Below are 19,514 nucleotides of genomic sequence, written 5' to 3' on the forward strand. Positions count from 1 at the left end.
CTTTAACGAGGGTTTTTCCCACCCAATGTTCAAAGCCTTCTTAATTTTTTACTTGAAAAGACGTGGTGGTGGTGCATTAGAAACTGAAGAGGTCATCCGAAATATGTATTTCAAACTTAAAACCATGTGTTGTCATTTGAAGGTTAGTTCTTGCCTGCTGTTATTCTGCGAATTTAAAATGCATTTTACACATATTGTCCTAACTGTTACTATAGGAAATATACGATGGACAGTGAGGAGGATATCTATGTTAATATGGAAACTTAAAGGGTTAAAGAGCCCTAGGCAGCCACACCTTTGTTTTTGTTTATATGCGAGAGTTTGGCTAATTAACAATTATTCCACGAGCGCGCGTTGGATATGAGATGATAGATAGCAAACGAGGCGCGTAGCGCCGAGTTGGCTATAATCATCTCATATCCAACAAGCGCAAGTGGAATAATTGTTTTATTAAAAACAATCAAGAAATATTGCTAGATCTTACTGATTTTGCTGTGCAAGAATAGGTAGCAGACAATTTAACGGTCGCCATTTTTCGGCCATGGTATAATTAACAATTATTCCACGAGCGCGCGTTGGATATGAGATGATAGATAGCCAACGAGGCGCGTAGGGCCGAGTTGGCTATAATCATCTCATATCCAACAAGCGCAAGTGGAATAATTGTTTTATTAAAAACAACCGAGAAATATTGCTAGATCTTACTGATTTCGCTGTGCAAGAACGACCAGAAGGCAATTTAATGGTCGCAATTTCTCGGCCATGGTATAATGGCTCATATACCATGGCCGCTAAGCCAAAATTATACAATGATTCAGTTTTTAATAATGGCTCATATACCATGGCTGCTAAGCCAATCAAATCCCTCGAATTGCATTATACAATGATTCAGTTTTTAATAATATATTTTATTCAGAGCATGTCGAAATGAAGAAAATCAATGTGAAACTACTAAAGATAATGAAACATACTTTCAAGAGCACAACTTACAGTAAAGCAATAAGATTTCGCTTCACCATGCAATATCAATAATTTCGATGGCATGGAAAATGGCGGAAGCTTACTAGGGTCCTTTAAAAATGATCATAAATATAAACTACGGATTTCTCTTCATTATATTGCCATTCAGTTATTCACCATTTTTTGAGTAGAATAATAAATTGTTGTGTTAAGAGCTAGATCATTAAATAACATAATTCCAGAGTTTTGATTGGTTTAGCGCTCACGGGATATCAGCCATTATACCATGCCCGAGAAATAGTGGCCATTAAATTGTCTTCTGTGTCTTTCTCGAGAAATGAAATAAACGAGATGTAACGATATTTCTTGGTGGTTTTTAATCAAAGAGTTATTCCACTCACGTTTTTTGCACTAGGCCATTTCCGAGTAACTTTGAACCTCGTTGCGAGAGCGAGGCTAAGTACAAAGCTTTCCCTTTAATTAATGTTCATTTTTAGTTTTGTTTGCACATGAATGAAAAATAATTTGTATAATAAAAACTATGCACGAAGCCTTGCTTTCATAATGAGGTTCAAAGCAACTCGGAAATGGCCTATTGGATATGGGATGATTATCACCGACTAGGCGCTACACCCGTCGTTGACTGTCATCTCATATCCGTCGCACACTTGAGGTATAATTGTTTAATATAGCAGAAAATTTGAGCGTAAACGATGGTAACATATTCTTTACTCTTTTAAGGAAATATTTTGTTTGGTAGGTTAAAATTATTGCTACAGTAGTTGTATATGTATTAAAATAAATATTCCGGTGTTTGGAGGCGTGTATTTTCATGGTTATAAGAGAAAGCACACAATAATATGATGTTGTATGGCGTATCAATATGTATGCACACCTTAAACTGGTTATTGTCAGTTCTCCATTGAGTACAAGGAAAGTGAGTGATATGGTATCTTTTGTTTCCTGTAGGTAGTGTGGGCAGAACACCAGCACGTTTTAGAAAGAGCAAGAAAGGATGGTATCCCTACTGTGTAGTGACCCGAAATTCAAAGACCAGTGGTATCGCGTAAGTAGTATGAAAATCCAGCTTCTTAGTAGCTGTAAATGGCGCTCTGAAGAAAATCCATGCTTCTTTTTCACCTGGTCGACCAATGGGAGGTAAAACTTATTATAAGCCAATTGTAAGCTGATCGCACGCGTTTTCAAGCTCTAAATGTAATAAAACTTAATATAATTTCATGAACTTTAATAAAGCTTCTTGCTTTTAGTCTTCATTGGTCCATTGTGTTTTTACGTCTTTGCACGTGATTAGGCGGAATTGCTATAATTACAGCTACTGAGGTGTTGGCGGCTTTCCTCCTCACCTTTACTGAAGACCTTGTTCAGAACTCTTGGTATCACTAGATAGTGTCTCGTCAGCTCGTTGAAAAATGAAAATGGCTTTAATGTCTTCTCGTTCACAGTTAAATCAAGGTCAGTCCACTGGGCCGGCAGGTGTAGACGTCGATGTCACGCCAGTATGGCGGCAAGGAATCACGGAAAGAGGTGTGGTCGTTAGCATTCTTGATGACGGAGTAGACCACGCGCATCCTGACCTCAGGGAAAACTTTGTAAGTAATCAGAAGCAATAGATGCATGTCACTGCTTACATGGGTTGTTATCCTGACAGGAAAAGGTCTAGATTAACCATTTGGACTTTCTGTTAGAAAAATGAAATTCATTTTTCTCAGCCGATATGTCTTATGATAATGTTTCAATCGTAGCTTTTTCCATGCATCCACAGAAAGTCAATAAAAACATGCGATTAAAGAACCAGTTTCTCATGGAACGCCAAATTTCGGACCAACTATTCCAGTCAAAAAAAACCTTAACGTATTTCTGTATTTATTTCAAAACCAGCCTATAAAGCCCTGTGATTAAATCAGTGGGAAAGATAGAAGAGTTGGCAGACAATGAGTTCTTGCTTTATTATCAATCCACCTCAGTTTCTTCAGCGACAAACTTAGTCCTAATAAACCACTTGTGCGGCAGTCCATCTTGGGTTATATTAAAGAGACATCTTCTTTGTTTACTGTAAGGCGCGACAAGATGGCGGCACTAAGGTGGCGATATTTCGATCAAAGCATCTGATCTCGGCAATAAGTGACTGTAAATAAACTAGCTTTCATTTGAATAGTCACACTTCAGGACATTTTTTTTCACTCGGCTAGTACTGTGGAACTCCGTTTAAACCGCCAAGGACGCTCCGCAGGCAACAAATTTTGGTCGTATTTGTTGAGTTGTGTCAAATCACGATAGTCTACAAAAGGAAGGGGAAGCAGGGGGGGGGGGGGGGGAAACCAAACAGCAAAATATCTATAGAATTAATGTGTTTGCTTTCACAGTTTAAGCTATTTTGCATTTTAAATCTTGTATTAACGGAGTAATTTTGTAATGAATGGATACGTTGGGACTCTAAATGGCGGACTTTAGTCGTATTAATGAAGTGGTCGGATTAAAGAGTGGTCGTATAGCGCGATCCCCTGAAATCACATTTTATTGCTCCCGATTTGACTCATTGGTGTAAGGATTAACGCCCAGTTTCATCTTGTTGTGTGTTGACTGGCCACATCCTTCAAAATATACATTAAACGTTAAAATATCGCCCTTAAGTGGCTGACTTTTTGTCTCAAAGTACCAGGCAATTCAGAAGCCGAGGAAAGGGGAGACTATGACCCAGAAACGTTCGACACCTTTCTCCCAGAAGAATGTCAAGATGGAGTAGGCATGAGCCAAAATCCTGGAGCTTTCTACACCTCGTACGAAACGCCGGACGTTACTCAGGAAAACAATAACTACCAAATAACAGCCGCTGCTAAAAAGACGCTTCAAGACGACGACGAAACTGGTGACGATGAAAGTGACAAGGTTTACGGGTATGATCGGCACATTTACACGAACGAACCTAGCAAGATATCCCAGAGCAAACGAACGGATACAGATTATCAAGGGCAGAGAGTGCAGGTCACAACGGAAGAGACTGGCTCTCAGCGAGTGCAGGTCAATAATGGCTTTCAAGAAGAGTTTGTTCCCGGGTTAAATCCCGAATCAGGGAGGATTAGCTCGGGCGTGTTTCTAGAATGGAAATTGACTTTTTACGGGACTGGTCCCGATGATAGCGTGTCAGGTTACGGCGATGATGACGATGACAATGATGCCACGCGCGCGTCTGACATAGATTTAGATTTATAGTGCGTAGCAAACGTTCGCCTTTTTTATGTTTATGAATGTTAATTAACCAATTCGCTCACAAGCCGTACGCAAGTGTAAAGGTGGCGGAAGGCAATCGGTAACATAAAAAGCATTTCAGTTACATCTTACTAGCTATGTTTATATAATCGATGCTTAGACTCAAAAGCTAGCGCCACTTTTTAAACCAAAACAAACCGCGCCACAGGAAGGGACTTATTGGCAATTGTAATTGAATACTTCTGAACTTAGGGGTTTATTGCTGGTACAAAATCAACAGTTACAACCACTCTTATATTTTCAAAAACAGCATCACGGGAAAGGACGTCTGCTTAGTATAGTGATATGTGAAAACTGAATTACAGCCAGCCATACTTTAGGTTTTTCTGGAAAAAAAAAGTTATACAAAACTTGAAAAATAACACCTCGGAAACGTACTTCTCACTCGATATATGTATATGGTCACAATTAATTAAATATTTCTTCCAACGACTCAAGAATTAGAACCACAACTCGCCAAAGAAATTATTTGTAAAGGTGAGTGACAACTCTGGATAGCAACTTTTGGAAAAAAAGCAGTTTAATAAAGTTTCCTAAACCAAAAAAAGTAACGGTACCCTGGCAAATCAGAACCGACCCAAACGACACCATGAACAAGGCTGAACGTAAAGAGAATACACGTGAGAGGGACAGCATTTGTGAAAGAAAACGAGTTGTGTGCATATTTCAGTTCTTAGGTCTGCTAAATACTTGTTATAGGTAGTGCACTTCCTCATATTTTCTTGATTGTTATGCTTAGTGGAATAACCATTGTTTTCGTTGAATGCGGTGATCTTGAATGATGTTTGACTTAAGACGTAAACATTCCTTCGTGCATGCCTGCTTAGGTTTCTGCGGATGAAAGGTTCTTTTTAAGCATTCAAGACTGTAAGGTGACTATATTCACATATGAAACTTAGGTCTGGCTCAGATGTGCCAAAAGCAACAGCATGGTACGGCAGTGGTTTGTCAGCGGTACGGCGACTGAATCAATTCTGTGAGGCAGATTTGAATGAAGCAGCGCGAAAACTTTTAAGGTACTGCAGAAGTTGTTTCATATGCCTTTCATGGCTCGAACCTAATGCAGTAAATACACTTTTGTATTTTTTTGACACATAGTAAGACTCTGGTTCAGTGACCAGTCAAGCATGAAAGTTGGGCGCGTTTGCAAGAGGCGGGACGAGTTCGGTTTGACATAAAGTGCAACGTTTGAATCAGCTTTTGTCCCAGAATAGCACCAAAGTCGAAGCTGGTCGAGTAACGTGCGCGGTCTGAATCAGCTTCTTGCTTTTACTGCGCTGTCAATAATAAGTGGACTCTGTAGTTCAAGATTCAACTAACCGTTACGTTTTTACTGCCGTCAATCCTTGAGAGGACTTCTAAGAAAACAAAATGTTTGGCTCAATGGGGTGGAAAGTTCATGTTCGTGCGCTGTGATTGGCAGATTTCGATCCTCTTTATTAGTTTCTGTATTTTTTGCGGTCAGCCGGTTGTCGCCGTAATTATGATCGACAGCAGTAAAACAAGGAAGCAAATTGTTAGTTGGGATTGAAGTTTAGAGTCCGTATGTTATTGAAAGGCGCAGTAAGTCGAACTGAATTAAACTAGGTACGGCGCTTGCCATATACGGCCTCTTTAATGGAAACGTTCGTCAGTGATTTTTAGTTGGTAAACCCGTCCTTTCGCTGCTCAAGTTTAATATTTTTGAAAAAAAGCAAAATCGACTTTGTTAAATGTTAAAGGATCGTTCATTTGAGTGGTCATCGATTTGAGTTTCTGGCGTGGACGTGAGAATTTTAACTTCAGCTGAAGATTCATTTTTTGTCAGGACACGTTGACTCCTTTAGCTTTCTGGGGAAGTGTCACTGGTGATTTCGAATTTTCATTAATTTCATTTCAGGGTTTTCTATCTTAAACAGGGTATTTGATTTTGTTATGTTTTGTCTTAAAGGGGGTATCTTTTTCAAATTGGATTCAATTAATAATTGAGAATGTCTTAATAGGGTACTAAAGTGTGACATAACAAATACTTGAATTTTTTAAATTATACAGTTTCCTAAGATTCTCGGAAAGAATACAATGAGAAATTACTACTTGCCAAAAATCAACAGCTTATTCAACCTTATTTCAATTTGGGGGGGGGGGGGGGGGATGAGAGGGGGGCAGAGATATTGGCAATCAGGTATGCTCCAATGACTCCACACAAACCCTACTAAACTGAAACAAAATTAGAAGGATTTATCGGGAGTCATCCGAGCATAACAGTGCCAATATCTCACCCCCAAATTGTAAGAAGATGTTGTGTTTTGGCAAGTAGGTTATGTTTATTGTGCTCTTTAAGGATATCTTAGTAAATCTCGTAATTTCACAAATTAAGTTTCGTGACGTCATCACTTTAGTACTCTAATCTGTCAGCGATGGTTTGCAGTTGAGGCAAAACCAAGTTGCCGATAGCATAAATTGTAACTGCAGCACCTTCTGTCAGTGACCGTCGGGCCAGGGTTTATCACGTCCAAAGGCACTTCTCTAGCCAAACTTCTGAGTCCCTGTGGGCTTAGTTGATATAAATAGCGTATAGACAGCGCAGATCATTTTCAACACCCCGATGTATCATACCGTTGTTTATTTAATAATAGCTAAGTCTACTAATTCACGATTTATTAATGTTGCCGAGAAACGTATCCATTACATCTCACTAAAATATTTTAGAATCAATGTTTGTCTTCGTCATTGATAGCTTATTCAAGTCTAAATCAGTCTTCCTTCTTTTTTGAATATGATGTACAATATGTCCTAGCTGGTGATTTTGGAATTTTAATCAATAAAATATGACAATTTCGTATATAGACTCCGCAGTCTCTCAAGGCCCAAGGGAAGTGGTAGGGAGACAGAATAGGTGTTACGTACATTTGAAGGGCACTCAGTCACCCTAGAAAAGCTTTTCTTGTCCTCATGTTCTCCTATATTGAACGGAAATTCGACCGTCCTGAGGTCTGTGTTAATCATCACTGTTCGGTATAGGTAAGTGATGGCCTTCCTGGAAAATGGATGTCATGCTTTGGTTTAATTTCTATTGAATAGAAGATCTGGTTTAATTCTCCTGTGGCTTTCCTGTAGTGGTTAGCAAATCTCACCAGCTGCATAGCCACAGGCTGAACGAAAAAAAAATTAAAAATAATCGCCTAGTACGAAAATTAGCAAAATCGTAAACTGATCAGTCCAGTTTCTCTTCAAACCTAACATTTTGCGTCACACGTTATTAGAAAGCAGTGTTACTTCGCTCCACCGAATTCTAGGAAAACGTCATCACCAATAAGAACAAAAGGTGCCCAGTATTTTGGATCACTGTACTCATCAGATTCTCTCATAAATTTAACGGCTTGGTTAAGAGACTCGCTAGCACTTCGTCCTTCAGCAAGGTGATAGTAGAAACTTCTCATGAACTCCAGTGTGGCCTCATCATCGATCGCCCACAGTGTCACCAAAACAGACCGAGCCCCAGCACCCATGAAGGCACGCGCAATACCAACTACACCTTCAGCTTTGACCCTTCCTCGACCACTGTGACAACAACTAAGTACGACAAGTCTTGCGCGGAGCTGAACATTTAACACATCTTTCATTCGTAGCACATAATCGTCTTTTTTGGGAATAGGGCAGGTTCGATGTGGATTTGGCGTTAGAGCAATTTCACCAGTTTCCATGCAACCATGTGCCGCAATGTGAACTAAGGCAACCGAACTCAGTCGTCTCAACACCTCATCTTTTGTGGCCTCTTCGCCAATGAGGGGGCTTTCCTTCAGAAGTTTGCCAATCATTTCCGCCTCCTTCCTGGCGAATGGAAGCTGTTTCAGGAGAACGTTCCCGTGGCCATCAGTAACTTCGGCTACCCATGGGTCTCCCACGAGCATTGCACCATTTCTACTGTGGTAATCCTCTGGGCAATCAGCAATTAGTTTCAAACTGGTCAGCGATGGAATCACCCGGATTTTGAACGATTCACAGAGCAACTTGGAATCTGAATCCAAGAATGCAGCATAAGGAGCTAGCCACAATGGCCCATCTGGAACAATGATAAGTTGATTACCTTGGACCAGGCCTGTAAACGGTTTAATGGCAATGTTGTACAATGTGTGTAGAGAACTATTCTGCTGTAGTGAATGCTCTGTGCTGTCATCAGCTGAATTCTCCTCTGTGGATTGGCGGTCTTCTCTCAGAGAATCCATGGAACGATCCTCGCATCTAACGCCAACTTGAACACCAATCTCTTTGTAGGCAGTTTCTATAAGCTCCTGCAAGTAGGTCTTGACATTATCCAACGCAAATGGATCGTCAATTTCCTTTCGGACAAAACGGGACGCTCTCTTTTCAGAATGTACCCAGGAATGAAGGGCACCACTATCAGCAGCTTGAAAAACTGTAGTGGATGGAACAAAGCTCAGCACGTCCAAATCATTTATTTCTCGACCATTTGATCCAGGTTGACTTCTTAGAATACCGTACTTTGTTCGAATGAGGTCAGTTAGAGCTTGCGCTCTTCCTTCTTCGGCAGCCAAGAGAGCGTCACCAAATTTTCCCAGTTTTAAAAGAGTTCTCCACAAGGCATTGTATGCAATCTGATTTGTATCTCGAAATCCAATTTTCCACTCATCTTCTGTCCGAAGAAGACTTCTCACTTCATTAAATTTGTTCACGCTAAACTGGTAATTTTGTAACGCCTTAGGTAAACTTTCTAATAGTTCAAAGCTGCGTCCTAATGCACAGTAGGCGCGACCTTCCCCAGACCTGTCTTGCACTTCTTTGGCAATATTAAGGCTTAGAGTGTGATAGTGTATGGCTTTCTCGAAATTATGGAGAATTCGGAAAATGTTGCCAAGATTCAAATAAGCACACTCCTCTGCTGCCCTGTTTCCCTGTGCTTTAGCAATGTCAAGGGATTTTGTGAAAAACTCCTTGGCTTTTTCGATATCCCCGAGACACTGATAAGCAGCACCAAGATTCGTATATCCTGTTCTTTCTCCAGACTTGTTCCCAGTTTGTTTAGCAATGCTAAGACCTTGCTCCTGGTATTTTATGGCGTTTCTAAAATCCCTTAGACTGCTAAACGCAATCCCGAGATTACAGCAAGCAGTCCCTTCCCCGGGTTTACTTCCTACTTCTTTGGCAATACGAAGATGTAGTTTGTGGTAGTAGATGGCCCTTTCAAAATCTCCGAGACTTTGAAAAGCGATACCGAGGTGGGAATACTCACGCCCTTCCTCATCCTTGTCATTGGCCTCTTTGGCAATGCTGAGGCTGAGTTGGTAGTATTCAATGGCTTTTTTGAAATCGCAGAGTCCGTCAAAAGCAACTCCAATATTGCCATATGCACGTCCTTCCCCAGCGTAGTCTCCCACTTGTTTTGCACTATCAAGATGTAGATTGTGGCAAGCTATGGCTTTTTTGAAATTACCGAGATACTGAAAATCACTGCCAAGATTGCCATACGCTTGACCTTCCGCGGCAATTTCACCCAAGTCTTTGGCAATCTCAAGATGCTGGTTGTGGTAGTCTATGGCTTTTTGGAAATCGCCAAGACAGTAAAAAGCATTGCCAAGATTAGCATACGCAATACCCTCACCAGATTTGTTTCCCAGCTCCTTCGCAATGCTCAGAGCCTTGCGGTGGTATTCGATAGCTTTTTTGAAATCCCCGAGATTGCGAACAGTATTGCCAAGATTGCCATACGCCGCACCTTCTCCAGCCTTGTCACTTAAGTCTTTGGCAATGTTCAAATGAAGGTTGTGGTAGACAATGGACGTTTTGAAATCACCGAGTCCGCCAAAGGCGTTGCCAAGTTGAGAATAGGCAGTTCCTTCCATGGATTTGCTTCCAACTTCTTTGGCAATACCAAGACACAAGTTTTGATACTCCAATGCTTTTTGAAAATCACCAAGGCTAAAAAAAGCGTTCCCGAGTCTGCCATACGCTCTTCCTTTTGCAGCTTGGTTTCCCAGGGCTTTGGCAACATTTAAGTGTAGGTTGTGATAGTATACGGCTTTTTGAAAATCACCGAGACGCTGAAACGCTGTTCCAAGATTACCATACGCAGCGCCTTGCAACGATTCGCTCCCAATGGACTTGCCAATTTCAAGAGCTAGATTGTTGTAATCAATGCACTTTTGAAAATCACCAACACTGCTGCAAACACTGCCAAGATTGCAATATGCGTGTCCTTCAAGTGATTTATCACCAATTTCTTTAGCAATTGTAAGACAAAGGCTTAGATTATCTTTTGCATCTTTAAAATCGCCGAGACCATAGAAGGCAGTGCCAAGATTACCATACGCAAACCCTTCCTGCGCCCTGTCTCCCAGCTCTTGCGCAATGGTCAAGTGATATTTGTGGTAAACTAATGATTTTTTGAAGTCTCCGTGATTGCGAAAAGCACTGCCAAGATTACCATATGCAATCCCTTCCTGAACCCTGTCTCCCATCTCTTGCGCAACAGTCAAGTGATATTCGTAATAAGCTATTCCTTCATCACTGGCGTTCAAATGTTTATACTCTGAAAGCCTAGTTGATTGTTGAATTGAAACAGCTACCTGTTAGATAAAAGCGTGTATTGTTTTTGTGATCAGAAGTATTTTGGTCAATATCCCCCCGAATTACTCAAAACAAAGGAACATGCAATAGTACAAAAATCAACCAAACAAAAAGTCAAACAATTAAGTTTAAAACAAACAAAACCTTAAGCTAAAAACCTAAAACAAAAGCATCACATCAAAGGAGAGAGTAGAAGTAGTTGCTAAATGTTTTAGGTGAGGCCACTGGGAGCTCAATTTATATACAGCTAAGATAATTAACAATATTTCCATATTTAAAATGAACAGATTTGGGAAATGTCACTCAAAAATAAGGATAAAGACTTTTTGTGGAATAAGCGATTATACCCACGAAGCTATGATCAAATGGCATAAATGGATTGGCTCTGACAAAGCTTCATCGCTCGAAACGTCAGCTGTTTTAAGATCATTTTAGTGTTATTCTATCACTTTTAATTCCTTCTTTTAATGTTGGTGTTTTGCTGAATTTTTGGAGAAATATGGCCACGTTGGCCACTGTTCAGAAATCATGAGACAATTGTCATAGAGACATCACATCCTATTGCGAACCTCACAGAAAAAATTTTTGGGCATGCTATCTATTTTTACGTTTTCATTGTTAGAACATTAATACTGGTGAGTTAAGGAGGGGGAAAGATGCCTCCTCCGCAGACCCCATAAGACGTACAAAAAGCCTAGTCGAGAGAGAGTTAAAACGGTTGTGTGTGTACGATAACACAGCAAAGCTTGAGCTATTCGAATTCGTTATCTTGACAATCCTCTTCCTCCTCCTCCTCATCATCATCATCATTATCATCATCATCATCATCATCATCATCATAATAATAATAATAATAATAATAATAATAATAATAATAATAATAATAATAATAATAATAATCTCATTTTCTGAGGTATGCGCACGTTATGTGATAATCTCACCATGTCTTTCGAAGTTTTATTTTCAGACTTAGCCTTTGGTTTCTCTTCTCCCGCGTCTTGCTGTCTGTTTACTTCTTTTAAAGAACTGCTCCTTAATTTCAACAACGTCTGGTTTGTCTCGTCAATCTTCTAATAGTCAAGGTGTTTAATTTTGTTTTCCATACATTGTTTAATAAGAATGCTGACGCGGTAAGTTCTTATAAGTGGATTGTTCATATGAGAGTTGCTTTAATTTTCTGTGTAATCCGCTTGGTAAAATCAGCCTAGAGACTGAATACAAGGACTTTTATGACAGCAGGTTAGCCATTGATCTTAGACTTTCGTTTCGATTAAAAATGACACTTATCTTATCTATTTTCGGTCTTTCACTTTCGTCAGTCAATAAACAGTTCTTGGCGGGTTGACTTGAATGGTTTCCGTTCGTATAGACTGGGAAGAGGACCACAAGTTAAATTGTAAAATGAAAGATCATAAACTAGAAGTGACTGTAAAAATTTGCCAATCTTCCAGGTTTGGAAGCTATTTGCATTTCGCCAAACTTTTAGGTTTAATGCGGGCGAAATGTTCTCTAAACAGGCGATGGGTGGCCTAGTAGCGATGGCGTTGAATTATCGACCGATTGAAAAACTGCAGGGTTAATTATTTATGTAAGGATACTGCCAATCCTTTGTCACACCACGTGATGGCTTCTTCGAACTGATGCAAATGAACACAAGCAGTCGCCCCTGATGAAGAAAACGTGTAAACATTAAATACAAGCCGCAAGCGGTGCGACAGTTTTTTGGACAACATATTGCGAGTGAGATATTAATTTTTATGATATAGACAGGAGCGGAAATACACCGCTCATAAAATGTATACGAAACTACATCCGGGATCCGAGTGGCGTTTTCTCATATCCACACTAGTGAGGATATTGACGACGTCATTTCCCACTTTTTCGCGGTTGTTTGAAGAAGAAGAAGAAGAAGAACCTTTATTGGTTTATACCGCTCAGGGTCAGTCCCTTCAGATGCAAAAAGCTGTCTGTTTAATGGGAAAAACAACCTTGAAAATTTGTCTTAATTATATGTTTTATCAAGAAGTACTCCTCTCTCCCCCGTCGAACGTTTTCTCTTCTTTCCTTTTTTTTCTCTCTGTAAAATTCTATTATGGTACAATGCACAAAATTAAAAACTGACTCATTGGACGAAAAAATATATATATATATATATATATATATATATTTATATAAGATCGTTTTCTGTTAATGTCCTGTATCTTAATTTTTGTAGTATTTGTAAACTTTGCAGTTTTGTGTATTGTAAACTAAGCATTGTAATACTATTAGTTATATTTTAAAAGTAATATTACTGTTAATAATTTTATGTTAGCATTGTAAAATGTATTATCACAATTATCCTTTTGAAAGAAAACAATAAAAAAAAGCTGTCTGTTATCAATGGGAGCCCTGAGCACAACAATGTAATGTTTGTGCAAACAGTTGGTGAAAAATGACGAGGGATAAATTTGTCTATATAATAAAGAAAAGAAAATTCAGGTTGGTTTGAAGATATGAATTTTCTTCTCTCGTGTTAAAAAGAACATTTTACTCACTCGCTGCGCTCGTTCGTAAAGTATTGTTTTAGCACTCGAAAATAAGTTCATATCTTCGCGCCGCCGTGTAATATCCTCTATTTATTAAGAGGTAATTGACTAGATTTCTAGTGTTACTATTTAGGCCATTCCAGAAAACAGGACCTCTAAAACTTAGAGATCGTCTGCTAAATTCAGTATTTATGCGTCTCATTTTCAGTAAAAGACCCCTCTGGTCAGATTCATAGGCCTCGAAATATAACGACAGTCTATTTTCTGAAATGTTGATCACAACCCTGAAACATTTCCACTGCTACCCTTTTCTTATATATAGGCTAGGTTGTGCCATTTAACGAGTTTTAGAATTTGGTGATTAGCATAATTGGTGGGAATGTCACGAATCTGTCGAGCAGTTTTTATATGTAGTTTCTCTATATCTTCAAAGAGGGCTCAAGCAGAAGGAGCCTCTGTGGAGTAGAGAGGGCTATGTCACCTTAGTAACAAGAAGTCATACCTCTTACAATCGCCTTCACGAAAGTTGGTTGTAATTCATTTGCAGATGTTGCGTCATTCAGTGAATCATGATAATTCCCTATGTAAAAATCAAGACGTCGTTAAGGAAGGAATGAAAAACTACTCAATTAATGTCACACTCATTAACTTGGCCCCAGCTTTCATATTGTAGAAGAAGACTTATTGGAGAGGGAAGATTATTTCACTGATTACGAGTTTTGCATGAGCAAAAAGGAAATGCCTTTTTTTTCCAAACTTTTTTTGCACACAACTTACTGACTGAAAGAGGAATAACGAATTGAGTGTCACAGAATAAGTCTTTATTAGGACAATTATACTAATTGCCTAAGTTTTGATATAGACAAACTGACTTATGTTTTGACCATTAGTAAACCTCAGTTTTGAAGTCTATCTTCTATGCTTCCTAACGTGAGAAGGGGGGAGGGAAGGGGAGGGAGCTTAATGAGAGTGACGAGGGAAGGGTGGTGGTGTGGGAATGTTGGGGTATAAAAAACCCCTCAAAATAAAAACCGGGGGCTTTTTTGAGAGGACTAAATAGAGAGGGAATGGGATTTTATTACAATTTTTTTTACGGTAAAAAGCAGATGCGGTTTTATTAATCAAAGGTGTTTGTCCCCAAACTGGAGGACCAGTTATGTGCTGTCCCTTTCTTCCCGACTAATTGAACCGTCATTTGTAAAGAGGACACATCGCTATGGTAACTAGGACATTTACACTAGCTAGTGCAAACTCTAACAAAGCAGTGGTCGTTAAGACTTCCGAACCCCCTTAAATACTGAGTGGCGATTAGAAACCGAAATAAAAATAAATCATTGACTTTATGTAAGTGTCGAAGTATTTATATTTAGTACTGAATTGCTAATTAGAGGCACTATAAATCAATGAAATATATACAAACTGAATATAACATTTGTTAAGAATCTCAACCGTTGGTGGAAGGTAAACCAGTTGGCTATCTACAAAGCGTGGCCTTGGGTTTGAAAACGGGGCTACTGTGAATCAAATCCGAGACACTAAACGGTAACAAAACGAACATTTGTAAGGCTAAATAATAATAATGGACAGGACACCGTCATCGTTTCAGAGCAGTCGCCCAGCCTGGGGCCCAGTGTCACACCAACGTAACGCTCCAAGAAGCGGACATATCTCGTTAGTGGGCAATCAACTTAATCAAAAGGGCTTCCATTCAGTACGAGAATTTGGACTTTACTTTGAACTGAATAAAAGGCTTCTTACCCGAATAAAAATGAGCAATCGCCCTGTTATTGTACAGTTTGGCCTTCATGTCGTCATCTCTGCAATTCACTTTAATCCCTTCAGTGTAGTAGTTGATGGCGTCGTTGAAATCCCTGTTCCTGTATGCATCATTTCCTTCATTCTTGTACACCTCTGCTATTGCTAAAATGTCGGATTGAAGCCTGTTTATCACTGTGTTCATGTATTATTAATAATGTATCAATCACTTTGCCTCCTGGGGTCAGATCCACGAAGCCTTTCTAAGTTAAGGTGTATCCGAAGTATTGCTTCTGAACAATAGTCTATTGTTATAATGACAATAAACTGTTGTCAAGCAACAATACTTAAAGATGAATATTAACTTAGGAGGGCTTTGCGAATTTTAACACAGCAGATATTTAAACTACGGAGCTAAAAAGGTAAGCTCTTATTCCATATGATCTCTGCCTTTTTACAAAACAACTGACCAGCGGCCTTAGTGATCACATAGAAAGATGGGGTGCAGCACTCATGTAACCATAGTGATTGCACATTTTCACCTGCTCTGATTGGTTGAAAGTCTTCTTTTAGAAATCTGTACAAGTACAGTAGATTTTCCATGGCTGTTATTGTGCCATCTTCCCGCCCTCCCGCTCACAGGTGAGGTGAGATTTATAGAAGGACCTCGTAAAAATTGTGACAATTAAACTGAATGAAAGATGCGAAAGATCGAATTTTTTTAAAGTTATAGCGAGTGAATATCGACAAAAGTACGCAGCCCGGAAAAATCCATTTTAAAGGAAGAAAGGCTCAGAGCAACGGAACGTTTTTGGTGTATAGTTCATTTGCTATCGGTAAGCTCTTTTTTGCTGAAAATTTGGGAGGAAATATTGTATTTCAAGGGTTACATATCGCTTAATGAACAGAAGTAGCTTGTTTGCCGATGGAAATGTTCCGTGTATCACTAGAAATCATATATCAGAGAGGCGTTTATTTGAATTTTTACTCGAAAACCCATGGTAAGCCCTAGCAAAAGGCTGATAATCTAATCGACTTTCAGCCTCAGCTACCTGTGCTTGTCAAAACAACAACCAAAAGTCAAATGCTTTGTTTATAGTGGAAATGCACTTAGTTACCCAGCTAGTTTACAGGCTCTCCACTCTAAAATAGCGGGAAACAATGGATTCTATTATTTGCATGTTCTTGTGTACACAGATAATTCACATTATGGCGTCAATTGTTTGAACCGCCACACAAACAGAGAACAAATGGCTTTATTGAACCCAAGGAACAATTTTAGTCAACAAATCCTCACCTCTTAAAGTGTCGTCATCAAAGTCCAGTGCCTTATCGGACGATGATGTGACGTCACTTTCATGATCATCTTTGACTGGAGGATTCGCCATGGATGCTGGGAGGTTAAAAACTGCATTAGCATATAAATTCCCTTTATAGAAAGGGGATTCCCTTATTTCAAATAACTACAATCAGTATATTACACTTTTTAGCCATATAGTTAACAATTATCCTGCGAAAACGTGCGGGATATCACCTTATACGAAGCCGACGAGACCGTAGGCTGAGCTGGCAAAAATAAGAGGATATTCCGCAAGATTGAGCAGGATAATTGTCTTCTTATTTAACGCATTGATAAAAAAGCACAGCTTTATTGCAGAAATGCTGGAGATTATCTTTATTTTGCCATTTTTCTTCCCGACACACGAAATTACGTATATCGCAGGATATCCGTTGACTACGGACGACGAATATTCAGTACACCATGACCATATTTGGGCAGTGTTACAATGCGTTGAAAAATAAGGTGGAATTGGATTAAGGACGGCGCCTACTTATACAGAAGTATTAATATTTGCTCCGTTTTAGAAGATACGGAAAAAAAAGCAGACGTTAGCAAGTGCTATTGGAATACAATAAGAAAATTGGGGAAATCAGGCATTTTTTAGAGATAAAAAAGTTACAACAATTCTAAAAGCACCAAACTACAAAACAGTGAATGGTATTTATCTATAGTTGAACTCAATTATCTCTGAAAAATGAGGGGTTGTTCCTAATTCTCTTTTCGGATTCCCATAACCCTTGCCAAGGTCTGCTTTTCTCGCTTAGTTATAAACCGTGCAAAAATATCTCTGTTTTAGCAGGTACCGCTGACAAGAAAACCGACTTTCTCGGACCATCGCGAGATGTGCATTATTATTATGATGTCTATTTTTACCCTGTTGTGGTTTTACTATTTCACTTTCAAGGGTAAGTGTCTTAGGGATTTAGTGTCATTTCAAAAACCCCAAAATGGTTTTATATCAACAGAAACTTAAGTTAATGGTCCATTTTTATCACAAATTATCACCCCAGCGTACTAAAACTGTCGATGATTGTCTCTGGCTACAGATGGACTGATTGTTTTCAAGTTTCAATCCATTCCGGCCCTGGCTAACTTTTTCAAGTTCTCGCATTTTTGTTTCCAAAATGTGCTAGACATAGATCACGAGTTGCTGCTTTGAAAAATTTAATTGATTTCGTTCTCTTAGTGTTCTAGAATTATTTTGTAACTAAGTGACGTTTCTCCCACTATTTTCACCAAAAACAGTGAAATTCGATCCCCACTGTGACACTTCTCCTCTAATTTGTCCGTAGAGTATACATATGAATTAATCAACACATTTGTATACTGAGCGTCAAATATTAACAGGCTTATCGCGCTTTACAAAGCGTTGAAATAAAAAAAAAAAAAAAAAATGATATACACGCAATGTATGGTCCCGAGGGAAACAGTTAGTTTTGTTTTCCCAAGAGTCCTGATGTCGAGGGAAACATCAGGACTCGAGGGAAAACAAAATTAACTAGTTTCCTGAGGGACCATATATTAAGTGCTTTGTTATATATTTAGGCTTTCCCTTCAACAGTCACAGCAAAACAAAACAAAAAAGACAAACAAACAAACAACTGAGAGGGCAACAACTGCGGAATTGTATCCCGGTCGGGATACATTTGTATTTGATCGGGGCACGTGACCAAGAATCAACCAATCACAATACTCATTTTGTTGAGTGAAAGTCTAGGTATATAACAACACTATATGTACCTAACTTGTAAAATAAAGTCAACGGTAGCACTATCAAATAACGAGATTTAAAACTAAGAACAGAATCGTTTCATCTATTATCTAGAAGAGGTCCATCAGTTTTGGGTAGTAATGTATCTGGGCAAAGTAATGTGTGCAGATTTGTTATGTTGTGCTCTTTTTACTGTCACCATTGGACGATTAATACTAATAACCACTTTTCTTTGCACAGTATCATTATAATGAGCTTTTACAAAATTTGAAATTTGTTAAAAACGATTGTAAGTATAATTTCTTGCTATCTGAATTGACGGCTAGGAAAAAGTGTTTGCCCGTTCAAAAGACAACAAAGTAACGTGTCGGTGACTGCCTAAGCGAAAGACATTTAGTCTAAAACATTAAGATATATAATCGTTTGGTGACTCAAATAAATTAGCAACATACCGCAACTTTGAAACGATTGAGCCACTGTTGCCGATTTCAGTGTTGCATCTGATCATTTGATTCTCAGTAGCTTGGATCACAGCTAAGGTGAATATGGTGACCTAAGCTAAACGGTTGAGATTTACATTGAATAATTAGAGAGAATTGTTTCAGTTTCCTCGTGTTTACTGTAAACAAGAGCTTTCATTTACCAGTCGTTTTGTTTTGTTTTCGAGTGTTTTCAGTTTTTGGATTAAAATCTTCATTTTCGAATGGATTTTATTTCAAAGCCAAGAGGCTTTCTAATTTTCTTTTTCAGGCGACGCTAAAAAAGATTGTGATTCTTAGCAAATCGCCTCTTTCGTCTGTAATGACGTATGCTGTTTTGAAAGGGTAAAGGCCCTACAGACTCAGAAATTTATTTTTCATATTTTAGGAATTAACTGGTGTTAAAGAAAGAAGTGAGTTTCCAAAGGCGTCAATGATTTGCTGTCTTTTAACCGTAACGTTACAAATTTAAATATTTATAGAAATGTGCCATTATTTTTCCATTATTTTAAGTTTTTAAAAAACTCTCTTTCGCTCATTAATAGTTAGGATCGTTTTAGTGATTTTTGTAACCCAACTGTAACATGTAAAATAATGTATCAGTTCGATTTTTACTTCAACTTTTAAATCATTTAATGCATTAAACGTTGTTTGTTTCGCTTGTTTGGTCACGTTATAGTCTTTAAAGTCAATAAGTGCACGTTGTAGACTGTAGAGCATTGGGTATTGAAAAGGTGATTCAGGTGGTCAGCGGTGGGTGGATATTTTTAAATTAAAAATGGCGAACAATGACGAGATACAATGGCAACAAGCGAGATGGCATGGCTTGATAGGAAATTGAAAGACAGCCATTCCCACCCTGATTTTATAAGAATCACAGAGCAGCG

General features: G+C 38.8%; 1 protein-coding gene across 1 annotated transcript; it reads right to left on the reverse strand.

Annotated features, from left to right (window-relative positions):
* Nucleotides 1–6,410: 6,410 nt before the first annotated feature.
* Nucleotides 6,411–18,725, reverse strand: LOC146483418 (uncharacterized). Its single transcript, XM_085105644.1, has 7 exons — nucleotides 18,601–18,725; nucleotides 16,393–16,488; nucleotides 15,099–15,260; nucleotides 13,843–13,920; nucleotides 12,411–12,478; nucleotides 11,754–11,879; nucleotides 6,411–10,811 (listed from the first exon to the last, which is right to left on the reverse strand). The coding sequence occupies exons 2-7, from the start codon at nucleotides 16,481–16,483 to the stop codon at nucleotides 7,500–7,502; spliced, it is 3,837 nt and encodes a 1,278-aa protein (XP_084961770.1). The 5' UTR covers nucleotides 16,484–16,488; nucleotides 18,601–18,725; the 3' UTR covers nucleotides 6,411–7,499.
* Between the last annotated feature and the right edge of the window lie 789 nt (nucleotides 18,726–19,514).

Source organism: Pavona decussata, unplaced genomic scaffold (assembly GCF_977016875.1).
Source record: "Pavona decussata unplaced genomic scaffold, jaPavDecu1.1 SCAFFOLD_38, whole genome shotgun sequence".
NCBI lineage: Eukaryota > Metazoa > Cnidaria > Anthozoa > Scleractinia > Agariciidae > Pavona > Pavona decussata.

Bases quoted from the DNA above. Each gene is read 5' to 3' on its own strand.
- LOC146483418 (XM_085105644.1), bottom strand. From the start codon at position 16,483: ATGGCGAATCCTCCAGTCAAAGATGATCATGAAAGTGACGTCACATCA. The intron at 12,479-13,842 runs GTATGACTTCTT...TTTCTTCATCAG, and splicing joins CGTGAAGGCGATTGTAAGAG to GGGCGACTGCTTGTGTTCAT. The intron at 11,880-12,410 runs GTATCCTTACAT...GACTATTAGAAG, and splicing joins GGTGTGACAAAGGATTGGCA to ATTGACGAGACAAACCAGAC.